The 26,911-nt window shown below is 36.4% G+C and overlaps 2 protein-coding genes across 15 annotated transcripts in view; both read right to left on the bottom strand.

Moving 5' to 3' along the window:
• Nucleotides 1–26,911, bottom strand: part of LOC127356824 (uncharacterized) — a 134,946-nt gene that overhangs the window by 30,140 nt on the left and 77,895 nt on the right. The window contains 1 exon segment of the mRNA XM_051388846.1: nt 12,237–12,254. Coding sequence (XP_051244806.1) covers nt 12,237–12,254 — 18 coding nt within the window.
• The window catches only part of ighd (immunoglobulin heavy constant delta), a 31,965-nt gene continuing 21,173 nt past the window's right edge, over nt 16,120–26,911 (bottom strand). For 8 of the 14 annotated variants that reach the window (XM_051388835.1, XM_051388828.1, XM_051388829.1 and 5 more), the window contains 15 exons: nt 26,585–26,881; nt 26,175–26,486; nt 25,773–26,057; nt 23,857–24,159; nt 23,454–23,765; nt 23,052–23,336; nt 21,161–21,463; nt 20,758–21,069; nt 20,356–20,640; nt 19,865–20,191; nt 19,414–19,731; nt 18,443–18,757; nt 17,965–18,288; nt 17,266–17,411; nt 16,120–16,375 (listed from right to left, as the gene is read on the bottom strand). In XM_051388835.1, coding sequence (XP_051244795.1) covers nt 16,364–16,375; nt 17,266–17,411; nt 17,965–18,288; nt 18,443–18,757; nt 19,414–19,731; nt 19,865–20,191; nt 20,356–20,640; nt 20,758–21,069; nt 21,161–21,463; nt 23,052–23,336; nt 23,454–23,765; nt 23,857–24,159; nt 25,773–26,057; nt 26,175–26,486; nt 26,585–26,881 — 4,136 coding nt within the window. In that variant the 3' untranslated portion in view covers nt 16,120–16,363. The remainder of the gene's footprint in view (nt 16,376–17,265; nt 17,412–17,964; nt 18,289–18,442; nt 18,758–19,413; nt 19,732–19,864; nt 20,192–20,355; nt 20,641–20,757; nt 21,070–21,160; nt 21,464–23,051; nt 23,337–23,453; nt 23,766–23,856; nt 24,160–25,772; nt 26,058–26,174; nt 26,487–26,584; nt 26,882–26,911) is intronic. The other 6 variants (XM_051388842.1, XM_051388836.1, XM_051388839.1 and 3 more) reach the window with 6 other exon arrangements.

Here is a 26,911-nt window from a genome sequence, read left to right as displayed (position 1 = left end):
AAACATTAGTACGTTGACAGAAGTCACATGATTGATTGATGAGTTGTGTTACACTATGCTATCTATGCTATATGCCCAGGTAACGTCACCATTCTGTGAATGGTGAGGAATTTGGACTTGAGCAGAGTTGTTAATGACTTTGCTGAGCGAAAGGCCCACCAAATAGATGAACTTCTATTGGGTGGTTTAAATAAATTAATTTAAATTACCTCTCAAATGTTAGAAAATTAGCATTTACTCTAATCTGTGTCTGTGATAACATTTGGCCGCTATAAATGAATTATTGTAATTGTGTGATCAGATACCGTCATCCATTCATTCAGACTGGTTTTGGTTGTTTGGTAGTCGGAGACAGCAGGCTGTGGTGGTTTGAGTCTGGCTGTTGGATTTGGTTGGATGAAGACGTCATCATTGATATCTTGTTGCAGGTACAGGAAGTGATTAGGGATGTTATGATACCAGAAATTTACCAATACCAATAAAATTTGAAAATTAGCAATACCATGGTAAAACATAGGGATGTACCGAACAAAGTTTCTTTGCTCCTGATCCCAATCCGATAGTGAGTATCTGCTGATACGGCATCCCGATCTGAGCTCTGTATTGCGTTAAAAAAAGTATTCCCTACATCCAAGCTGTTCTTTAATGTTTTATTATATTTTACAGAAAAACAAAGTAAGCTATAAAATAGCCTAACAAACCCTCTCTGTAATCATTTTTCATTGTTCATTCTTGTTGTCTCGAGGGAATTTCTCAATTTTCCGTTCTCTGTAACACAACTTTCTAGCTTTGCACTCCAGTGCACACAATTACTTTTTAAATTAATGGTGATGTTGTGATGTTAAATAAAGTAATAGTTACATTCAAGCTCTTCTAGTTACCCGTCACCCTTAGTGCTCTTAGTATCCTACTTTAAATGGGTTTTACTCAACAGCACTGCATCAGCCTGTGTATAAACACATGCTATCTATTAGAATTTCATTGTTAAATGAATAATTATTTTCATGTTGAAAGTATACAAATGCAGTTTCTCCAGCCTGTTTTTGTGTAATGTGTTATCCTGTATCACCAGAGCTGGTGTTTGAGAATTAGCTTTCAGCCTGAAGTTTCAGTTTGCTAAGTGGATGAGGAAGCACCTGTTGTGGTGAGGATCGTTTCCTCTGTGTTACATAAATAAAAACCAGTAAGGATGTTAGAAACCACAAGTCCAAAATCAATAGATATTTTCATCTTTCTTCTGATAGAATCCCTATTTGAGTTTAATAGTGTCTGTGTTAATAGTGAAGTACATTTTAAGTTATTCATAGCAAATTGTAATTAATGTGCTATCTAAATACTTATTGGACCATTAATTTGTGACCATTAAAGCCCCATTATGCAACTTTTCTACTTAAAATAAAATAAAATAACAGCTTAAAAATCCTTTTGATGCCACACTGAGTTGTAATAGGGTGAATGGTGCCTCTGTCATTCCCACTTTGCTCCCCATGTTCTTGCACTATGTAACTTTTGGCTCCAGGTTGGGAAAAGTGTGTAACACTTTACAGCAGTGGTAGACACATCCTACTATGATTTTGGTGAAACTGGATCAGAAATGTTTTCTTGTTTTCCCTCTGATGTCCCCTGGAGTTTCCTGATGGACAGGAAGCTTTAGTTAAAGTGGGTTAGTTAAAGAAAGTCAACCACTAAGCATTAACTACTGTACTGACAATGGCGATGGATGACTGATCCATGCTGTTTGTACGTTTTCTGAACTACTGTTTTTAACCATCGGGACATTGGCAGGAAAGCATTGACATGGCAGAGCATCTGGATGTATCAGGTAACTTCAGTTTTAATTTTAGTTAGGCTATACAGTTATGAATGACTATGCTAACATAGCTTACTTTAGCTATCAACAATACCAGTCTCTAGTTGGTATCAAAGACAGGATTGCCAATTGTCAGTAACCATGGAAACAGCTTCTGTGCACAAACAGGTTTCCATGGTTACCACACGTCTGGTGTTAACTTGTGCTTGTCTACCTGTCTGTTCACATAAGCAGCGCAGTGAGGACCTGCGTTGATTCCTGCCTGAAAAACCCTTGTTTAGCAGCCTCTGCGGACATGGAAGGGCCAAAGAGACCTAACAGGACATTAATGGAGGAAGCTAAAAAGAGTAAAGGCGAAAGACCAAGCAATAAGCCACCAGACAAAAGTAAATCTCAGACTGAATTGTAGTCGTTGGTGAAGACAGAAAGCGAGCTGGCCTTCTTGCTGTTGGACTAGCAATTCAGATTTGCTCGCTTGCTTCGTCTTTCACTTGCTTGATTTTTGGCTGTGTTATCAAAGTTGTCAGCTTGCTAGTTTTTGATAAGTAATGCAATCATAACAAATGCACATGTGCAGCTGTCCGTATTTACAACAGTGGTATTACATTCTGAAACTCTCTACCTCTGGGGACGCCAAATTTCAACAAATACCAAATGTTACATAGTGTTTCTTTAACTCACATTTAAAACACACTTGCATTAACCACAGCAAATTATTTGTAAGTGGACAAAAATGTTTTATGTTCTATATATATATATATATATTAGTTTTTCAGTTTGCAAAACATATTATCTTTGCTGATAAATTAAGCTTAATTAGTTAAGTGTATTTGAAAAATACACACATAAATGTAATGTACCCTTCCATTATTCTAATTCACCTTTCTTCGGGGTTTAGTTTTGTGAATATCATCTCTTTCTCTTGAGGCACAGTGACTTTGTGCTCCAGTTAAGGACAGGTTTTTGTATTACCATGTATCACTGTGGTAACCCCCGTAGATACACAGTGTCACATCCTCATACAAAAACCCAACAAACCCAACCCCAACACTTTATAATAAGGGTACAAATCATATATTCACCACTAACAAATTATTAAATAAAGAGTTTTGTGATTAGTTTACGTTTACTAGATTATCAATTAGGGAATGTTGATTCACAGTTACAGTGGATATAAAAATTCTACACACCCCTGTTAAAATGCCAGGTTTTTGTGATGTAAAAAAATTAGACAAAGATAAATCATGTCCAAACTTTTTCCACCTTTAATGTGACCTATAATGTGAACAATTCAATGGAAAAATAAAAAATAAAAAACTTACAATAACCTGGTTGCATAGGTGTGCACACCTTTAAACTAATACTCTATACTAATACGCACTTTGGGTAGGAGTCAATTAGCATGGCACATCTTGACTTGGCAATATTTGCCCACTCTTCTTTACAAAAGCGCTCCAAATCTGTCAGATTGCGAGGGCATCGCCTGTGTACAGCCCTCCACAGATCACCCCACAGATGTTCAATGGGATTCAGGTCTGGGCTCTGGCTGGGCCATTCCAAAGCGTTGATTTTCTTCTGGTGAAGCCATGCTTTTGTTGATTTCGATGTATGCTTTGGGTCGTTGCCGTGCTGAAAGGTGAAATTCCTCTTCACCTTCAGCTTTCTAACGGAAGCCTGAAGGTTTTGTGCCAAAATTGACTGATATTTTGAACTGTTCATAATTCCTTCCATCTTGATTAAGGCCCTGGTTCCAGCTGAAGAAAAACAGCCCCAAAGCATGATGCTGCTTCACTGTGGGGATGGTGTTCTTTGGATGATGTGCAGTGTTGTTTTTTTGTCAAACATACCTTTTGGAATTATGGCCAAAAAGTTCAACCTTAGTTTCATCAGACCATAACACATTTTCCCAAATGCTTTTGGGAGACTTCATGTATTTTTTTTTGCAAAATTTAGCCGGGCTTGGATGTCCGTCTTGCCACCATACCCCATAGCCCAAACTTATGAAGAATACGGGAGATTGTTGTCACATGTAGTACACAGCCAGTACCAGAAATTCCTGCAGCTCCTTTAATGTTGCTGTAGGCCTCTTGGAAGCCTCCCTGACCAGTTATCTTCTCATCTTCTCATCAATTTTGGAGGGGCGTCCAGTTCTTGGTAAGGTCACTGTTATATCTAATGCCTTGGAAATTATATTGTACCCTTCTCCTGACTGATACCTTTTAACAATGAGATCCCCCTGATGCTTTGGAAGCTCTGTGCAGACCATGGCTTTTACTCTGAGATGCAACTGAGAAAATATCAGGAAAGTCCTACTAGAACAGCTGAACTTTATTTGGGATTAATCAGAGTCACTGATGGCAGGTGTGTACTGACTACTATTTAACATGAGTTTGAATGTGATTGGTCAATTCTGAACACAGCCACATCCCCAGTTATAAGAGGGTGCACATATTTATGCAACCTGCTTATTGAAAGTTTTTTAATTTTAATTTTTCCACCTAAAAGATTTCAGTTTGTTTTTCAATTGAATTGTTCACGTTAGAGGTCACATTAAAGGTGGAAAAAGTTCTGACATGATTTATCCCAAAAACCTGGCATTTTAACTGTGTTGTGTAGACTTTTTATATCCACTGTATGTCATACATAAATTATATGCAATCAATCAAATGGATTTCTCTTACAAAAGTTTTTTTTTCAGGACCTTGCAATTTTTCAGCCTCTCTGGTAAAGAAAATGCTTAATATTTCTATGAGAATAGACCAAATGTTATTTTTTTTGTGTGTTGTTCAAAGCAATGGAGCTTAAACCTGGCTGATCATTCTTCTCTAATTTGTCCATTATGTGGTAAATGTGTTAAAAATGTTTATTCTCATAGAAATATGAAGCCATTTTCTTTTATAATTTTAACATTTTATGCAACTTGAATCAGTTCATGTATAATTTAACATTAATATTCCTTAACTGATTACCTATAAACTAATCCTTACTCAAGTATATGATTTGTACCCTTATTATTAGGTTTTTACCCAAAAACCTTTGCCTGATATGCTGCGTGGTCAGCGGTTCATACTATGTTTGAGTACCATTTATAGAAACTAATGTTTTAGAAAGCATACTCACCTACTACTGTGTATGTTATATCAGCATCATACACAGCATTTCCTTCTCATTGGAAAGAGGTTTTTGTCACAGGATATATCACTGTGGCTGCCATCATACACGGTGATATGACTCCATACAAAAACTGCACATTGGCACAACACAAAACTGCTGTATAGTGTTTCATATTAGTTTAACAAGTAATCTTTAAGATACAATCATGTGAGAGGAATCAGCAGTTAAAAGGTTCCCCAATTATTGTTTTTTAATTATTGTTATTTTCTAATTTAGTCACGTTGTACAAACTGCTGAAATGGATTCACAATTGGGATTTTACAACAGAGGGTTGTATAATGAAATTCAGGTTGTAGTTTTTTTGATTAAGAATTGATTTTAACCCTTAAAATAAACTAAAGTCACACAATAACACAAACAAACTAAGTGATGAAGGCTGCTGTAGACCAGCATCTCCTATGTTCTGTGAGGTAAAAGTACTACTTGTGTCAGTGGAGTCTGGTGTCTTTGAACAGAGTGATGTTCCATAGTGTCGTGAGACACTTATAATCACAATCTGAGCCTGCCAGTGGCAAAAAACTGCCCAAAGGATTACATCGCGGCTGCTGGCTATAGCAAAGTAGGGTCCAGGTCGAAAAATACAGAAGTTTTCTTTTAATTTATGACCATAAGCACACATTTAAAACATACTCTAAATAATTTGATGTCAAATTAACTAAGTAGTCACATATGTGTCTTTATGTTTGTTTTCCAGAATGTGAAAAATTTATTTGCTGATAGAAAGCAAGTGGAAACAAAAAAAGGCTTTTCTCAGATGTTCCTATTTTTTAGGATAAAAATACATCCTCATGTAAAAGGAATTTATCCTTCCATTATTCTTCTGAATGTCGCTTTTCTTCAGTGTCTAATACATTTTGGAAATGGTCTGGTTTTGTGAATATATTTTTTTCTTGAGTCACGGTGACTTTGTGCTTTACTTCACCTCAGTAGAGGTTTTTGTATTACCACACATCACTGTGGCTGTCCCCCATACACAGTGTCACATACTCATACAAAAACCTCTTTGTATACTCATCAGGAGTAGTTACTGTATTTCCGTGTGTTTTATATTGAAATTATGAAACAATTAAAAAAAAAACCTTAACCTTTTGATAATATATTTTTACTCAATATTTACATTATCTCCTGCGTGCTAAGGAAATTGTCACTTTTAAGCTCATAATGTCCTAAACCTAAACCTTTTTTAACACATTATTGTTAATCTTTATACCTTTGCTTTTCCTAAGGAGAGTTTGGTTGGACACACAGTCTCACCCACTACTGTTTGTCTTTATGAGCAACATACACAGCATTTCCTTCTCAGTGGAAAGTAGTTTTTGTCACAGCATATATCACTGTGGCTGCCGCTATATACTGCACTGTGATATGACTTCATACAAAAACTCCACCCTGCACACTGGCTATCACAACACACAATTATGCTTCCTTACTTTAACTATAGAGTTTTTCCTACTAGTTTAACAAGTAATGTTTAAGATGTATTCATGTGAAAGGAATCAGCAGTGAAAGTTCTCTTTCAATTCGTATTTATATTTAATGATATAATAAAACAAGCACATACAATTGCTGTTACAATTGACAAAGGATATCCACCTTATTTCAATGAGAAATAAAACTCCTGTAAAAACAAAACAAGATCATCAAAACAAGAAAATAAAACAAGATCAGTACGCTCTGACAGGATGATTTTACACCAATCACATTGTAACTGTATGTTGTCATTCGTCTGTCTTTTTTTGTTTGTTTTTTTCTATGTGAAATGTATTATCTTTGCTGACATAAAACATGTGAACAAGAATGAGCTTTTCTGAAGTATTAATATTTAAAAAATGTTTACATACATAAATGCAATTTAACCTTCCACTATTCTATTGAATATCACATTTCTTCAGTGTCTAATAAATGTGGAAAATGGTTTTGTAAATATCTCTTTTTCTTGAGTCACAGCGACTTTGTGCTTCACTTCAGTTCAGGAGAGGTTTTTGTATAACTACATATCACTGTGGTTGCCCCCATACACAGTGTCACATACTTACACAAAAACCTCTGCCTGTGTGTGTTAAATTTTTTGTGCTGTATGTCGGGGAAAATAATGAAATAATTTCTACTGTTTCTCAATTTTACCCTTTGAACCATTATTACTATATGTTCTTAAAAAAAAAAACAATAGTGGCTTGGATCTAGGGATACAAAGTCGGTCCGTCTACCACTATCAGGCTGAAATATCTCAACAACTATTTGAAGAATTCAGATGAAGTTTTGTTCAGATGTTCATGGTCCCCAGATGATGAATCATAATGACTCTGTTCATCCCCTGACTTTTTCTCTAGCGCCACCAGCAGGTCCACATTTTTGGCTTTTTTGTGAAATACCTTGACAACAATAGCATGCTCAACTAAGATGGTGAACATCACAAAAAAATACATATGCTAAACATCGGCAGCTTAGCATTGTCATTGTGAGCATGTTAGCATGTGGATGTAAACATGCAAACATGTGAAACGCAACTGTGCCACTTTTAGGCGTATTACCTGTTGAACATTTAAATATTCAACAGGTAATATTGTTGAATATTTACATGATCTGCTGTGTGTTAAGAAAACTACATCACATTTAAGCTCAATGATGTTGACACACATTATGATTGGACACATATCTCACCTACCTGTTTTCTGTATCAGCACCACATTTCCTTCTTAGTGGAAGGAGGTTTTTGTCACAGCATATATCACTGTGGCCGCTGCTATATGCTGCACTGTGATATGACTTCATACAAAAACTCCACCCTGCACACTGGCTATCACAACACACAATTATGCTTTCTTACTTTAACTATATAGTTTTTCATACTAGTTTAACAAGTAATGTTGAAGATGTATTCATGTGAAAGGAATCAGCAGTGAAAGTTCTCTTTCAATTCTTCTTTATTTTTTCATTTAGTCTCTCCAGGAAATGGATTCACACTTATGATGATACAATAAAACAAGCACATAAAATAATGTTACAAATGACAAATGGTATGGACCTTATTTCAATGAGAAACAAAACTCCTGTAGCATAAAACAAGATCAGTACGCTCTGACAGGATGATTCTGTTTTTTTTTTTTTTTTTTTCTATGTGAAATGTATTATCTTTGCTGACATAAAACATGCGAACAAGAATGAGCTTTTCTGAAGTATTAATATTTAAAAAGATTTTTACATACATAAATGCAATTTGACCTTCCACTATTCTATTCATTATCACCTTTCTTCAGTGTCTAATAAATGTGGAAAATGCTTTTGTAAATGTCTCTTTTTCTTGAGTCACAGTGACTTTGTGCTTCACTTCAGCTTAAGATAGGTTTTTGTATTACCACATATCACTGTGGCCACCCCCCCAGGTACACAGTGTCACATACTCATACAAAAACCTCTGCCTGATATGGTGTGTGTTCAGTATTTTGTACTCTTTAAACTCAGCAGGAGTATTTATTATATTTAAATATACTATGGAACCATAAAATAACATTACAGTTTTTTTGACTTACTTTGTGTATATATATATATATATAATAATACAATAAATAAAAAACATAAAAATTGTTATTAATCTACATTATGGAGTGGATCCATGGACTAATGACATCCACCTATAATTTGAGTAAGAAGCAAAACTATTGTACCATAAAACAAGGGGTCTGACGTGAAGATTTCAGGCATATCATCCAAAGTTTGGGTGTCCTAACACAAACTGTCATCTTTAGTTTAACACATGTGTCTACAATGATGTATTAAAATAATTATTTGTAGCAATATTAATGATTTTGACCATTCATTTCTCCTAATGGACAAAACCCTTAACTTAACCATTAGCTCACATTTAAAATGCACTTTAAATAAGCGATGTCACATTAATGTAAGTAGTCACACGCCTGTCTTCCCTGTGTTAAATATATTAAATAGAATTATCTTGCTCATACAAAGCTAAAAAATAAATTCGAGGTGTTATGAGTTTCCAGTTTTTCAAAGTAAAACCCTCGAGTCACAGTGACTTGTCTTCACTTCAGTTCAGACAGGTTTTTGTATTACCACATATCACTGTGGTTGCCACCCATACACAGTGTCAGATACTTGTACAAAAACCTCTGCCTGATACGGTGTGTGTTCAGTATTTTCAACTCTTAAACTCAGCAAGACCATTCATTATATTTAAGTATACACTGGGACCATAAAGGAACATTACAGCTTTTGACCTACTTTGTGAGTATTTATATGATCAATTTTGGAAACTGCACCACATTTAAGCTCATGATGTCCTAATACAACCCTTTGTGTAGAACACATTGGCTGAACACATGAAGGCAGTAGAAAGCAGTCTCAACTACTAGTGTGTTTCTGTATCAGCATCATACACAGCATTTCCTTCTTATTGGAAAGAGGTTTTTGTCACAGGATATATCACTGTGGTTGCTATAGTATCCGGCACTGTGCTATTCCTCCATACAAAAACTCCACCCTGCACACTGGCCTTCACAAGACACAATTACCACGTTACTTTAACTATAGTGTTTTTCATATTAGTTTATTGACAATAATACAATAAATTAGGAAACGTAAATATTGGTATTGATCTACATTATGCAGTGAATTTACTATACCATAAAACAAGGGGTCTGACGTGAAGATTTCAGGCATATCATCCAAAGTTTGGGTGTCCTAACACAAACTGTCATCTTTAGTTTAACACTTCATGTGTCTACAATAATGTGTTAAAATAATTATTTTTAGCAATATTAATGTTTTTGACCATTAAATCCTGAGCTTAACCATTAGCTCACATTACAAATGCACTTTAAATAAGCTGATTTCATATTAACTGGAAGTAGTCACACGCCTGTCTTTCTCCTGTGTTAAGTATATTAAATAGTAACAAATAAATCTTTGCTCATATAAAACAATAATCATGATTTTCCCGTTTTTTCAGAGTAAAACTTCTCCTTGAGTCACAGTGACTTTGTGCTTCACTTCAGTTCAGGACAGGTTTTTGTATTACCACATATCACTGTGGTTGCTATTCCATACACAGTGTCACATACTCATACAAAAACTTCTGCCTGTGTGTGTTCAGTTTTTTGTACTGTGTGTATGAAAATCATGAAATAACTTTCACAATTTTATTTTTAATTTTACCCTTTGAACCATAATTATTATATGTTCTTAAAAGAAAAAAAATGAGAGGCATGGATCTAGGGATGCAAAGTTGGCATGTTGGTCTGTCTACCACTTTGGTTCAGGCTGAAATATCTCAACAACTATTTGAAGTAGTTGTTCAGACGTTCATGGTCCCCAGATGATGAATCATAATGACTCTGTTCGTCCCCTGACTTTTCCTCTAGTGCCACCAGCAGGTCGACATTTTTGACTTTTTTTGTGAAATACCTTGACAACTATAACATACTCAACTAAGATGGTGCATGTCATAAAAATGTATATATATATATATATATATATATATATATATATATATATATACTTACATCGGCAGCTTAGCATTGTCATTGTGAGCATGTTAGCATGTGGATGTAAACGTGCAAACATGTAAAGCGCAACTGTGCCACTTTTAGGCGTATTACCTGTTGAACATTTGAATATTGAACAAGTAATATTGTTGAATATTTACATGATCTGCTGTGTGTTAAGGAAACTACATCACATTTAAGCTCATTATTTGCTAACACTATATATATATATATATATATATACTGTAAATGATGCTAACACAACCCTTTGTGTAAGACCAGATTATTATTGGACACATATCTCACCTACTTGTTTTTCGATTCAGTACCACATTTCCTTCTCAGTGGAAGGAGGTTTTTGTTACAGGATGTATCGCTGTGGTTGTTATAGTGCACTGTGACATGACTCCATACAAAAACTCCACCCTGCACACTTGCTTTCATGATACAAAAATGCTGTAACCTTAAGCAACAGAGTTTTTCCATATTATTTTAGTAATGTTAAGGACACAATAGCCTATGTGATTGGAATTATCATCAATTTCTTTTTACTATTTGTTTATTTATGAGTGGTAGTTATGTATATATTCTTGAAAAAAGCTCCACTATTACAAGACACAACAAACATAAATATGGCTGTTTATTTATAAATTATTAATGTATTTATTTCTGATATCATTATATATATTAACACTAAATATAGTTTCATCATCCAAAGGTTGGGTGAAGTCTTTAAAATCGTAAATATCCAGAATTTTTGTTTACTTGGCCTGACTGTATATTAATGAGACTCTTACGGTTGCACTGGGGGTTTACATACACCTTTCATTTACAGTACAAAGAACTATACCTCTCTTGAGGTTTTTGTAAGTGTGTGAATCACTGTGGCCACCCCAGTACACAGTGAAACACCACAATGCAACAACCTTTGCCACAGTGTAGTTGTCATATCCTTCTCTGCAATACGCAATGCTCCAGCTCTGTCTCTTTTCATTTACATAATTCAAAAATAGAAATTACTGTGGGACTTTTATGACCGTTGTAAGTACCTGTTTTTGTTTTTGTTTTTATGAATTTACATTGTTCAATGGCAGGAATAATAATTTGATTTTGAAAACACAACATGTGCTAATGTTTAATGTTTTTCAGCAGCTAATCCTAGTGAACATTTGTGTGCTCCTCTACAGTGTCAGCAAAGACATAATGCTATATTTGTTATGTAGAACTATCATATACAGTATTGTATGGCAGCCCACCAGTACAGTTTTTTTCTGTTTGACCAGTATATAAATATACAAAAACTGTTTAAAGTGTTGAGGTAGGGAAGTAGTACAAATGAGAATATAGGAAACACTTCCCAGTTTAATGAAATATGACTGCACTACTATTACATTATGAATTACCACAGAGTTAAATCAACAGTGTAACAGGGTTAACAAACACCATCGTATTGAATTGAATTACATTTTATAACTGTGCATTGTATAGGTTTTGCCGGTTTAGAATTGTCGTCACTAACAAAATCTGTCTGCATATAACCACAGTCAGTGATTTGTCTTATTGCACAATTATTACTGTGCTATTTCCATAATTGTGAAATGTATTCTAACAACACTAATATATCATTTGACAGAAATATGATATTCTCATTGGTCATTCATCTGTAGCCTTACTTAATTTATGATTAACAGAAGGGATACAGTTTAGTCTCTCAACATAGTTTTTGTTATGGTGTGTAACACAGTGCTGTAACCGTAGCTACTACTGTAGTACCACAGTGACACAAGCACTTACCAAAACCTTACCACACTGGAATGAGACCACATTGTTTTTAACTTTGTCAGTAAAAACAATGCAGTTTTCAATTGAGCTGGTTTAGATAAAGGAGTGAAGTAAAAAAATAAAATAAAATAAGAGGGTGAAATTCTCTGTTTGTTTAGTTTTTCAGCATGATATGATTAGATCTGATTAAAGCCTCTACTGAAGCAGCTTCTGCTGAACAAGTGAACACTAAATGTGACCACAGTATCATTTTAACATTTTATAACGGATAATCGGAGAGCAGACAGGGATGGTAGACAGTCACTGATCTGCTACAGCATTATGGTAAGGCACTTACAAGAATGCATTTGACTGAAGCTAACTTTGGAATAGGGAGACATCAGTGCCATCTGCTTCCATGTCTTCTGGTGTCAGTGTTGGGTGTGTGCTTTTTAATGGGATAGTATTATTTTACAGGAAGATGAATGTACAGGTTTTTCCTCAGTGGTAGAAGAATCACTCAATAAATATTTTAGCAACTATACATTTTTATTGCTTGAAACACAAACAGTCATGACATAAATCCCACCACTGAAATTAAAAGTTGCACACTTATAATAAAAAAAAAAAAAAAAAAAAAAAAAGTCTTTTGCACTTGTGACCACACCTGGCTGTGAAGTAGCATCAGACATTAATAATAAAAAGAAATACTGTACTCTACCTAGTAGGGGCAGAACACATAGAGGCCAGTAGATGGCAGCACAAGCAAGCTTTTCCACTTTATCTTTAAGCTCAACTTCACTGGCAGACTGCAGTCAGAGGGCAATCCAGTCCTTTGGTTGCGTGTTATCAGCTGCTGTACATCAGACATTAAGCAAACACAGATTGTAAATGCAAATACAGTGAATGGCTTTTAATGTAAGCGTGCATAAATTTGGTTCTATGAGCTACTTTTAAAGCAGGGATCTCAAACTGTCAGCCTCAGGGCCATTTCCCTTCATCCCCGTCCCTCCGGCCTGCAACATAATAATATAGTATAAAACTACATACTACTAACTATAAATATTTAAACTACCCCTTCATATACAAGTAAAATAATTGGCACAAAATAACGTCCATGGTCAAAAGTGCCCACAAGTATGATGCTAGAAATGGAAATATTTTCAGATTTTGTTTTTCTTTTAGTACATGAATGTTGAAGTGGCCCTCCTATGAGATGACAATACCAGCAGTGGCCCAAGACAGTTTGAGTTTGGGATCCCTGTTTTAAAGTATTGGATTTTGTTATTTATTATTGTATGAAACAGGACAATGAGTCATACGACCTGTAAATGTTTCCACCACACTGCACGTTGTGTTTGCTGCACATTGCTTCGGGAAATAGCACTGCTCATGGCCACGTTTGAATAGACAGCCTCAGTGGTCAAAGGGCTTTGTTGGCATGGTCTTAGTTCCACTGGATGTCTAAGATACTGTATGGTGGAATATAGTTACAAGGAAAGGAGAATGGCCTCTATACATACAAGCAGTTATTAAATACTTAAAAACACAATATTAAAAAACATTACAACTCATTACAGTTGTTCTAGTGACATTAAAGTCTAGAAAATATTGAATAGTTAAACATATTTATGTCAATATGGAAAACAAATCAAATCTTTTACCAATTAAAAGTGTCACTCCACAACAACAAGTCTCACCGATGGCTCATTACTGTGTGTTTTTCTGTTCGTGCTAAAAGGTTATTAGGTGCAGTTGGATAAAACCTCCATATTGTCCGTTATAGGGAAAGTGACTGTGAGAGTTAATTGTCTGTGTTTATCAGTCTGTGATGGACTTGTTTTCTTGCCCTGAATAAGAATGTTGGGATAAGTTTTAGTCCTATTGGACTGGGATAAAGGAATTGAATGGATTTTTTTTTTTTTTTTTTTTTTTACCTTATAATGATTTCATCCATATATCTGTCAAAAAAATAAAACAATATATTTTAATCTTCTCACATTCAAGTGTTTATTTTTCCAATCACAACCTTCCATTTACTGCATGACAGATAATTTATTCTTTACCAAGCCTTTGCCACTAGATGGTAGTCTGTACTCATGTTTCTGACTTATATTATCCAGCTGATATTTAAACCAAAATGTCCCTCTACCAGCTGACATAAAGAAAAACCCTTGGTTGCTCATCTGGGAGCTTGGTAATATCAGCATATTTTTATAGTGAGTTTGAAGGACAAGTGCCGGTTGAATTATATTTCTGAATGAATCATTTGCAGCACCAGATGATTTTTATAAACACCTGAAAAATAAATAAATAAATACATTTAAAAGAATAAAAACATAAATACATTTACTGAATGGGTTTATTAGATAGGCCATCTGTCAGTCTCTGGCAGTTCAAGCGGTGCAAACCTCATTTTACATGTGCATTAAAAGTAACCTGGTATGGTATCTATTTTTACACTGGCAAAAAAGTAAGTATACACAAGTAATTATATAATAATGGAATGCCATATTTTTGCAATATGCAGTTCCTTTATGTTGTTACCTCCCTTACACACAACTGATTTTCTTTTTCATTTTCTTCATACAGTTTGTTAAAGTGCACCCACAATTTTGACTGTTAAAACCTGTATCTTCTTTTTTAAGCAATCACCTGATATATGCAACAAATCAGAGACAAGCAAATACATAGTGGAAAAATCATGCTCATCATCTGTGTTACAATGAATGAAAGTCCATCATTTTCAAATAATAACAGTATCAACGGTGATCTGTACTCCTCCCCAATCTGCTTAGGATGTTATGAATGCATTCAGTAAAGATGCTGAAGTGTTTTCAGGAATCAAATCTTTAGTGGCATCTACAAGTTCCTGGTAGACTGCACTCTCTTATTATATCCCAGTCAAGCAGTGGCAGTGAATGACACTCCCCAGATGATACTAAAAGAAACTAGTTAGAAGGACAAACACAACTCACAAAGGCTCAAAGACTTCCAGCCCCTTCTGCTGTGTGCTGCCATGATGTTCTAGATACAAGAACACTAATATGAAACTATTAATCTCTAAATCAATCATGAACTTAAACGCTCTGCATTATACAGTAACACAACCAGCATAATAATATACAGATATACTGTATCTGGTATTTATGTATGCTGCATGTCCTGCAGTTACTGTTATATTGTTTGATGAGCTTATAAAATTCTGTCTATTTGATATAGAAAATGCTTAAAATGAAACTTTTCTGAAGACTTTGGTGTTGCTTCTGTCTGTGAAGATGTGAGTGTGCTGTTTGCATGTCAGCCAATTCACGCCTGGATACATGCTGAGATGCAAATATATGTGCTGTGAAAGATGAGTCTTTGAGGAAGTTTATTTGTAGCTCATCTGATGGTTTCTACAAAGTTTCGCTGCCACAGGTGTGGTCCCAGAGGTGCAGAGAGAGGAGGGAAGTGACTCTCTAAAGAGGATATGTTTAGAAAGGCCAGGAAATTGAAAAACCTTCAGAGCGTAACTGATAACAGAAGTTCATGGTATGTTGACTTGATGTTGTGTTATTTTAGATGTTCTAGAGTTGTGACTCAAACGACGACAAAATCCTCAAAAGCCCTTTATGTTTGTCACAAGTCCACTATCACTCATATTCATATTCACTTTTAAAGGCTGTACAAACATTGTAAATATCATATCTATTGAAAGCAAATAGGATCAACAAAATGACCAATGTGAATAACCACAGACAGAATGTATCTATTTCTACTTCAGTAAAATCTGTTATTAATGTATCAATTAAAAGTTGATACTACACTTCACTAGCACATGTTAATGGCACTTAAAGTGTAAAGTACTTGAGAACTTCTGTAAACATAATGTAACAACAGTGCACATATTTATTCATTTATTTAAACAATTAGGAATTACAGTTATATTTTTGAGTTTTACAGGTTGCAGAGAAATCCATTTTCACTGACTCAGTCAATCATTACATGAGAACCATTTGATTTGGAATATTTACAGTATATTATCGATTTTGCACGTTTTTAAAACTACATAAAAAAGACAAAAAACAAACAAAGTCATGCAGTCTGTCTCACTGTGCATCTCTCTCCTTCTTTATTATTTCTTCATCTGAAAAAAAAAAACAGAACATAAATCAATTAAATATATTATATTAATTTGTCAAAGTTGCACAGTTTGCTTGACCACTTCAATCTGGAGTTCCCCCAGCTCTTCTATACAGTCGATAGTTGTGGCCAGCAGATTCACTGCACTGATGTTCTATAACAATTATATTAACTGTTGGGCTGGATGATTGGTTCATTTTAATAACATTTCTTAAGAACTTAAAAACAAACTTATTAGTATGACAAGCTTCATCCTCATGCAGGACAGCTTCACTATTGTTGATGTGTTACATAAAGATGCTATCTGTAATGTGTTTAATTCAATTAATTGTTAATATCTATGTATGTGCCGTGGAGCATTTAAAACACACAAACCAGCACATTTTCTCTGGTTGGAGACACTCTTCACTCTGCTGCTGCTAGATGTTGATCGGGCACATGTGCTGGTTGGCTGTGCTCAACTTCAGAACAGAGGCAGTGAAATGAAGTGATGCATTTTACGTCACTTTACTGTCAAACTGTGTTTATCAAAATCAGCACAATAAAGCTGAAATATCCCAGTTGTCACATTTTTACTTTATCACGATGTTATTGGCACATAGAGTAATACACCAGTCAGAAACAATGATTTGGTGTCAATTAACCGTTGATATATTGGTGATAATCAGTTTAAATTGTTCTGGTTTTTGTCTCTTTTGTTAGGTTTTATAAATGGATGCATTCATTTGCATTACTGCATAAAACTGTCTTTTATGTTTGTGATTTTTATTGTTTACCTGACTGAGCTTTATTTGATCAAACTGTTTACTTATTTTCAGTGAATATATAAATTCTGTATTATATCCTACAGAGGTTTTAGTATGACTGAAATGCAGAACAGGCCTGCATGTTTACCTTGACCAGGCTGAATATCATGTTATAGAAGAGAGAAGATATGAAGAGGAATATGAAGGAGGAGGCTGTGGACCACAGACTGCTGAACTCATCCTCTTCATCTGTGCAGCTCAGAGCACAACTCAGTTCTGACTCTGGATCAAAATCTAAGAAGAGGAAGGTATAGGTGGTTAGATGAGAGAGGTGTATGTGTGTGTGTGTGTGTGTGTGTGTGTGTGTGTGTAAACACTGATTTTTACTAAGATAACTGATATACGTTTGTCTCTTCTGAATAGTGCTCATAAACTGGAATCGCGCATTATTCGCTTTTTGATCACACGTCTTGTGTGGACATTTCTCCAGTTGAACAGTGGAAGAGAACAGTATACAGAGTCACTGTATACTGTTTTCAGCTTGTTTTAAAATACTGAAGTAATTCATGAACATGTAACACAAGGGTCCCCATGCAACATTTATTTGAAACAGTCAGCACACTTCTCAAGCTGTTAAACATTGTGACAAAGACAGATTGAAACACAAACAAACAAAACTAAACTGACATGTTGACTCTGATTATTTCTTACAATCACAAAGACTGATGACATCACAGAGTGCACAGGTTCCCATGGCAGAGAGTACACACAATGACGGAACAACACATCAGCACAAAATGCCACATTTAAAGCTCAATCTGCTATTTGTCACATTCAAGGGAGTTACCCTGGGCCTTAGACACAGCTCGTGGTTTCATGGACGAATTGCTGCCAGCAACCCAGACGTTGCACTCAAACGTGTTCCCAGTGGTCTCCCACTTTGCCTTGGACGTGGTGTAAACACTTGTTACTAAGTAGCCATCCTTGGTCTTCTGTGGGGGGAAGTTAATGCCATCCTTATAGATGCCAGGGGATTTTCCAATGTTTTCTGACCAGGCGATGTAGGAATCCTGCAGCACAGGACTGGAGACCAGACACACCAGACTGACCTCAGCTTCTTTAATGACTTCTTCTGGTAGAACGTGGACTGTCACTTTTGTCTTACTTATATCTGAAAGAGATACTCAGTTTACCAGGGAGGTCCATATATAAGCTTTATGTTTGCTGTATATAGCTAGTGAAATGTTTGTATGTGTAGGTTGGCTACCTCCCCAGACTTACGGAATACTGTTCTACCAATAAGTCTCCATCAGTCAGAAACATACCTCCTTTCTGGACAGTGAGATCTTGAACAACTGTAGTCATGTCTTCTCTAGCAGCAGAACAGCGCACTTTGTTGACTCCCTGCCACTCAGTGCGAGTACGAGTCATTGTGCTGGTTTTGCTGTGCCGATCACCTTCGGATGATACTGTTGATTCTGTAATGTTTTCTGCCACAGTTTGTCCATCAATTTGCCAAGTGACTTGGATTTCATCTACAATGGACTTGTCTCGTCCAGTGACGATGCACTCCAACTTTACCTCGTTGTTACTGAAAATTTCTTTGGCACTTGGTTGGTTCAGTGTCACTGTGACAGTAGCTACAGAAAAGAGAACAACAGAGAAAAACATTTCTTAACATCTGAAAAATCAATACAAGAGTCATCTTAGTCTCATACAGTGTTCTTTTACTTTATGTCACTAACTATGAGTACAGCAGAAAGCAGAATGTTCATTTTCTTCTTAACTTTTGTGTTAACAAGACTGCTATTGAGCAACACTGAGATCTGAGATCTACTATGAATCTACTATGTAGGAATATTCCAATCAAGTTTTTGTTTTTAGCCCTATCCTGATCCCAGGATTTTAAAAGGCTAGACTAGTCAATCCAGTACCTATATTTACCTTAATGTTGTTTAAATAATTATTTGCTACATTGAAATGAAACAACTGTAGCCTTCAAAATATGATGCACTAAGGAAAGTTTAACTGGAAGAAGGTGACTCCGGAAATTGATGTGAAGCGATCGACTGGAAAGGAGATGACTTCAAGGATATGACAATCAACTCACAGATTCAATGTAAACTAGGGACAGCTGAGATGACCTGCTGGTGTTTGTCATTTTAAATGGTGAAAGTGACACATTTGCTAATAAGAAAGAGAAAGGAGAGATACCGATTCTAAAGATCGGCTCGGGACATCTCTACTACGATGTAATGAACAACACTAGTGAACTGCTATTTTACGAAATACTCACCAAACACATCCTTTATAGTGCTTTCAAAAGGTGTTTCAGATGACTCATGTTTGACAACACAGGAGTACGTAGAGTCTTTGTCCTCAGTTTTGGATACATTCAGTCTGCTGCTCATTGAATAAGTACTGCTCCCTGTGTATTTCCATGCAGGACTGTTGGTGTAGCGAGTTGAAGGGAGTGTCTGGCCTTTCACTTTCCAGTATACTATGAGGTTAGATGGGAAAAATCCCGAAACGAGGCAAACAAGTGTGAAGACGTCTGACGTAGACAACTCGGCGGCAGTAGGTTGTATAATTTTCACTGTTGGTGGTTGCACATCTTGAGAAACACAAAGTAAAAAAAAGTAAAAATTTTTTTTAATGGGGAGTTAAGAAGGCAATCTTGTCGGTATATCCTACAAATCAGAAACAGCTACAAGAAATCAAAAATAATAATTTATATGGAACATTACCTCTGCTTTTGCTTATATGGTCCTCGAAGCCATGGTTGGAACATCGGTGCTTTCCTTCACAAGACACTTGTTTAAATGCATGCCAATCCTCCACTGACACATTTAGGAAACTCCTCAAAGTCTCCGTCCCATTGCTGTGACTCACTGGTGGCTCCGTATGGACATTGTGAGAATATTTCTTACCACTGATTTTCCAAGTGATGGAGAAATCAATTAGAGAAGGACCGACCAGAAGACAAGTGATAGTCACCTGTCCCTTATTCTGAATCTCCTGGAGTGGTGATCCCTGAACAAATACGGCACCTATCTGAGTAGATGTTGGAGTGACTGAAATAAGAACATGATATCAATTGGTGAGAAAATGTACCTTTCAAGTAATGATTTTGAGGAAAAATTTTTCAAATGCTTAATGGATGATTCAGAAATACTATTTATGTATTTATTCTCAACTTAATGGATTCATATGAACGTGGATTATGTTTTAATTTTACCTGAGCAGAAGCTAATGTCTTTCTTGACATTTTTGTTCAGAGACTTGTCAGATACTTCACAAGTGAAGACCTTCCCTGTTTTCCACTCCGTTTGAGGGATATGAAGTTGACTGGTTACTGCCACACGACCATCTGCATTCATGCTGATCTCATCGGTTGAAGAAGATCTTTGCTGAGACTCATGAAACCATTTAATTTGAGGATTGAAGCCCCATCCAGAGCATATGAGTCTCTGTGGTCCTGACTCTTCACTGGGGCCCACAAGGAGCTCCATTGATGGGTTCACTGAATGAGAGATGAATCAGTGCATCAGTTAAAATATTGAATATTTTAAACTGATTAATTAAGTGTGAAACATTAACTCAACATGTCATTAAGGGAAAGCAAAGTAACTCCTCTCACCAAAAATATTGCCTGTGGAGTTTGACTCAAAGGTGCTGGAGAAGCCTTGATTCACTTTACAGGTGAAACTTGTGTCATTCTTCCAGTACTTTTGGGGGACAGTGAAGCGTCTACTGATTGAATGGAGGCCTGGGGTTTCAGGAAGATCAACATACTGCCTGTCAGAAATGTCAACCCCATTGGCCTGAAAGGTGACATAGAGGTCACTGGAGGAGAGTTGCGTGATGTCACACTCCAGCACAGCACTGTTTCTCTTCAGCAAATCTGGGAGAGATCTCCTGATCTCAACCAATGGAGCTGTAACTGCAGGTTCTGGATGTTACGGAAACAAAACAAAGTTAATGTCATTTTCATTCTTCATTGTGACAAAACACTAAATTTTAATGTTGTATAGTTGTCTTACCTGCAACATTCACAGTCTTTTCAGTGGGTGAGAAGCACTTATGGACAGCTTTGCATGTTATATGCTTCAGTTTTTTCCACTGGCTTGAGGAAATTGTCACTTTACTTATTATGTGAGTCGTGTTTGTATCCTGGCTCACTGTATTACTGGTTGAGACCGTCCCATCCATAAGCCAGGTGATTTTGGCACCAAAACCAGTGCGGACCAAACATGTTGCTTTAACCTCAGATGTTGCCATCATTACTGTCTTGAAGCTGGGAATCTCCACATGAATGGAAGGAGGGGAGTCTGAATGAACTGACACTTGAAAATACAAAGAAAAAGAATTATGAAGCAACATCCATACAAAGTACCACAGTGTTTATTAAGCCTTTCACACTGCCCACCCCCCCAGGAACTATTTGGCTCTTCACATTCTACCATTATGACCAACATGAAAATGCAGTAACGTAGCCTGACCCTATTCAGCTAAAGACAGGTCACGTAGGAGGCAGGTTTATTCCTAAGAAGCAAATGATTTATTGTTCATTGCTGTTGAATCTGTAATGCAACCGGTTCAAGAAACATCAGTAATTTGGTGGAAAAAAGATACTCCTGGTCCACATTTGTCTTTCCAATATTTTCCTTTTGGAGCCACGATTGCAGTATTTTTGAACCATTCATTGTACCTCTGCTTACTAGCTCAAACATCATATTTTAGCTCATGACTAATTATGGATGTAAATACGTGCGACATGCATGAATGTGACTAGATAGCAGGCTGATATTGACAGAAAATATTACAAGAAATGCAAAACTTATTTTAAATTACATTTTAGACACCTAATAGTTTAAGTAGAGTATTTTTATTCAAAGGTTTTTAGTATTTTGATTCACAAAAAAATTTTAAGTTTAGACTTACATCTGTGTACCACTAGAGGGAGCTCAAATACTATCGCTGCTAAACTTACCCCATTTGAGCACCAGTGAAGTATGTTATTCTAAAATATATTTTCTCCACACCCTCTTATTGTGGGACGAGTGGTTTCCGAAGTCTTTAAATACGTATGAATTCCCACATTACATGTAAGTAGTTATATGTTTTTTTGTGCAGGACAGATTGAACATATCTGAGATACTGCTCTTCCCATGTTTATGTTTTGTGTAATGTACTCTATGACAAGATTTAAAATTGTATTGTTTGGATTTTGATATTAGTTGACACTCAGGATATATCATTGCAAACATTCTTTGAGTTTTTGACATCAGATCAATATGTTGAGGTCTCATTCCAATTTTTATGATGGGAGGGAACTGCTCTCTTCTTTTAGTGGTTTGACCAGAGATAGTGTTTAAGTAAAGACATCTATGACTGCAGGTCTTTTGATAGTAGGTATTTAAGAGATAAGTATTACTCTACACAATCAGCATTTAAACTGATTTTGTGATTACTTGTAGCAGTTTGAATAGCTTCAACATTTGTGTTTTGATGTATTACAGAAGTAAGTGAGTTATTATAAACAACAAAAAGTGAGGTTGATAATGGGCATCCTTGTCTTCATGTAACTGACATTTTTGAAATGTGAATCAACTTGTGATGACTGACAAAGTCTAAAAGGCAGTGAACATTGGATTTACATATGACAGGTGACCAGAGACCTTTGAATTAATGTAAATGTTGATTGATTTCAGCTGGATATAAAAGTAAGTGATTGTTTGCCATAATCGTAGCTTAACAACAGTGGGGGATATGGTGGTGGCTGTATATCTGTGAGCTTCTTCTGCCCTCTCTAGTCTATAAAAAATGATCAATTCACCCCTCAGTTCACATTGTAATACTTGTCATATGGACAAAGTACTGTCATTAGGCACATGGCTTGACATTGTTACTCTCCTTATGTTTTAATTTTACCTGAGCACAGGCTGATGTCTTTTCTGACATTGATGTTCAGAGACTTGTCAGATGCTTCACAAGTGAAGACCTTTCCTGTTTTCCACTCTGTTTGAGGGATATGAAGTTGTCCGGTTACTGCCACAAGACCATCTGCATTCATGCTGATCTCATCGGTTGAAGAAGATCTTTGCTGAGACTCAGCAAACCATTTAATTTGAGGATTAAAGCCCCATCCAGAGCATACGAGTCTCTGTGGTCCTGACTCTTCACTGGGGCCCACAAAGAGGTCCATTGTTGGGTTCACTGAATGAAAGATGAATCAGTGCATCAATTAATCAATTTAATAATTTAAACTGATTCATTAAGTGTGAAACATTAACTCAACATGTCATTAAGGGAAAGCAAAGTAACTCCTCTCACCAAAAATATTGCCTGTGGAGTTTGACTCAAAGATGCTGGAGAAGCCTTGATTCACTTTACAGGTGAAACTTGTGTCATTCTTCCAGTACTTTTGGGGGACAGTGAAGCGTCTACTGATTGAATGGAGGCCTGGGGTTTCAGGAAGATCAACATACTGCCTGTCAGAAATGTCAACCCCATTGGCCTGAAAGGTGACATAGAGGTCACTGGAGGAGAGTTGCGTGATGTCACACTCCAGCACAGCACTGTTTCTCTTCAGCAAATCTGGGAGAGATCTCCTGATCTCAACCAATGGAGCTGTAACTGCAGGTTCTGGATGATACGGAAACAAAACAAAGTTAATGTCGTTTTCATTCTTCATTGTGACAAAACACTCAATTTTAATGTTGTATAGTTGTCTTACCTGCAACATTCACAGTCTTTTCAGTGGGTGAGAAGCACTTATGGACAGCTTTGCATGTTATATGCTTCAGTTTTTTCCACTGGCTTGAGGAAATTGTCACTTTACTTATTATGTGAGTCGTGTTTGTATCCTGGCTCACTGTATTACTGGTTGAGACTGTCCCATCCATAAGCCAGGTGATTTTGGCACCAAAACCAGTGCGGACCAAACATGTTGCTTTAACCTCAGATGTTGCCATCATTACTGTCTTGAAGCTGGGAATCTCCACATGAATGGAAGGAGGGGAGTCTGAATGAACTGACACTTGAAAATACAAAGAAAAAGAATTATGAAGCAACATCCATACAAAGTACCACAGTGTTTATTAAGCCTTTCACACTGCCCACCCCCTCAGGAACTATTTGGCTCTTCACATTCTACCATTATGACCAACATGAAAATGCAGTAACGTAGCCTGACCCTATTCAGCTAAAGACAGGTCACGTAGGAGGCAGGTTTATTCCTAAGAAGCAAATGATTTATTGTTCATTGCTGTTGAATCTGTAATGCAACCGGTTCAAGAAACATCAGTAATTTGGTGGAAAAAAAGATACTCCTGGTCCACACTTGTCTTTCCAATATTTTCCTTTTGGAGCCACGATTGCAGTATTTTTGAACCATTCATTGTACCTCTGCTTACTAGCTCAAACATCATATTTTAGCTCATGACTAATTATGGATGTAAATACGTGCGACATGCATGAATGTGACTAGATAGCAGGCTGATATTGACAGAAAATATTACAAGAAATGCAAAACTTATTTTAAACTACATTTCAGACACCTAATCGTTTAAGTAGAGTATTTTTATTCAAAGGTTTTTAGTATTTTGATAGTATTATGTTTTTAAATGAATGTATTTCACTAAAAAGAAAAAGTTTAGACATACATCTGTGAACCACTAGAGGGAGCTCAAATACTATCGCTGCTAAACTTACCCCATTTGAGCACCAGTGAAGTATGTTATTCTAAAATATATTTTCTCCACACCCTCTTATTGTGGGACGAGTGGTTTCCGAAGTCTTTAAATACGTCTGAATTCCCACATTACATGTAAGTGGTTATATGTTTTTTGTGCAGGACAGATTGAACATATCTGAGATACTGCTCTTTCCATGTTTATGTTTTGTGTAATGTACTCTATGCAAGATTTAAAATTGTATTGTTTGGATTTTGATATTAGTTGACACTCAGGATATATCATTGCAAACATTCTTTGAGTTTTTGACATCAGATCAATATGTTGAGGTCTCATTCCAATTTTTATGATGGGAGGGAACTGCTCTCTTCTTTTAGTGGTTTGACCAGAGATAGTGTTTAAGTAAAGACATCTATGACTGCAGGTCTTTTGATAGTAGGTATTTAAGAGATAAGTATTACTCTATACAATCAGCATTTAAACTGATTTTGTGATTACTTGTAGCAGTTTGAATAGCTTCAACATTTGTGTTTTGATGTATTACAGAAGTAAGTGAGTTATTATAAACAACAAAAAGTGAGGTTGATAATGGGCATCCTTGTCTTCATGTAACTGACATTTTTGAAATGTGAATCAACTTGTGATGACTGACAAAGTCTAAAAGGCAGTGAACATTGGATTTACATATGACAGGTGACCAGAGACCTTTGAATTAATGTAAATGTTGATTGATTTCAGCTGGATATAAAAGTAAGTGATTGTTTGCCATAATCGTAGCTTAACAACAGTGGGGGATATGGTGGTGGCTGTATATCTGTGAGCTTCTTCTGCCCTCTCTAGTCTATAAAAAATGATCAATTCACCCCTCAGTTCACATTGTAATACTTGCTGCATGGACAAAGTACTGTCATTAGGCCCATGGCTTGACTTTGTTACTCTCCTTATGTTTTAATTTTACCTGAGCACAGGCTGATGTCCTTTCTGACATTTATGTTCAGAGACTTGTCAGATACTTCACAAGTGAAGACCTTCCCTGTTTTCCACTCCGTTTGAGGGATATGAAGTTGACTGGTTACTGCCACACGACCATCTGCGTTCATGCTGATCTCATCGGTTGAAGAAGATCTTTGCTGAGACTCATGAAACCATTTAATTTGAGGATTGAAGCCCCATCCAGAGCATATGAGTCTCTGTGGTCCTGACTCTTCACTGGGGCCCACAAGGAGCTCCATTGATGGGTTCACTGAATGAGAGATGAATCAGTGCATCAGTTAAAATATTGAATATTTTAAACTGATTAATTAAGTGTGAAACATTAACCCAACATGTCATTAAGGGAAAGCAAAGTAACTCCTCTCACCAAAAATATTGCCTGTGGAGTTTGACTCAAAGGTGCTGGAGAAGCCTTGATTCACTTTACAGGTGAAACTTGTGTCATTCTTCCAGTACTTTTGGGGGACAGTGAATCGTCTACTGATTGAATGGAGGCCTGGGGTTTCAGGAAGATCAACATACTGCCTGTCAGAAATGTCAACCCCATTGGCCTGAAAGGTGACATAGAGGTCACTGGAGGAGAGTTGCGTGATGTCACACTCCAGCACAGCACTGTTTCCCTTCAGCAAATCTGGGAGAGATCTCCTGATCTCAACTGATGGAGTCCGAATGACATTTTCTGGATAATGCAGAAAGACAAAAAAGGAGAGGTATTTATTTTTGGTCACTTCACTAACACAGCATTTCCACACTTATTATTTTGTCTAATCCTTTTACCTGAAACATTTACGGTCTCCTCAGTGGATGAGAAGCAGCGATGTTCAGCTTTACATTTTACAACCCTCAGCTGTTTCCACTTACTTGAGGAAACCGTCAGAGTGCTTATTAAATGAGATGCGTTTCTGGCCAGGTTAACTTGGGTTTTGATTGGGTCTGTCCCATCTATTTGCCAGGTCACCTTGGCATCAAACACAGTGAGGACTGAACATGTTGCCTTCACCTCAGTCTTGGCTGTCATTACTGTCCTGAAGCTGGGAATGTCCACATGAATAGAAGGAGTAGTTCTTGCATGGACTGCAGGAAAAAAACATAAATGTTCAATGT

This window comes from Dicentrarchus labrax, unplaced genomic scaffold (genome assembly GCF_905237075.1).
Source record: "Dicentrarchus labrax unplaced genomic scaffold, dlabrax2021, whole genome shotgun sequence".
NCBI lineage: Eukaryota > Metazoa > Chordata > Actinopteri > Moronidae > Dicentrarchus > Dicentrarchus labrax.
The sequence above is the reverse complement of the archived record's forward strand: the minus strand, read 5'-3'. Positions and strand labels throughout refer to the sequence as shown.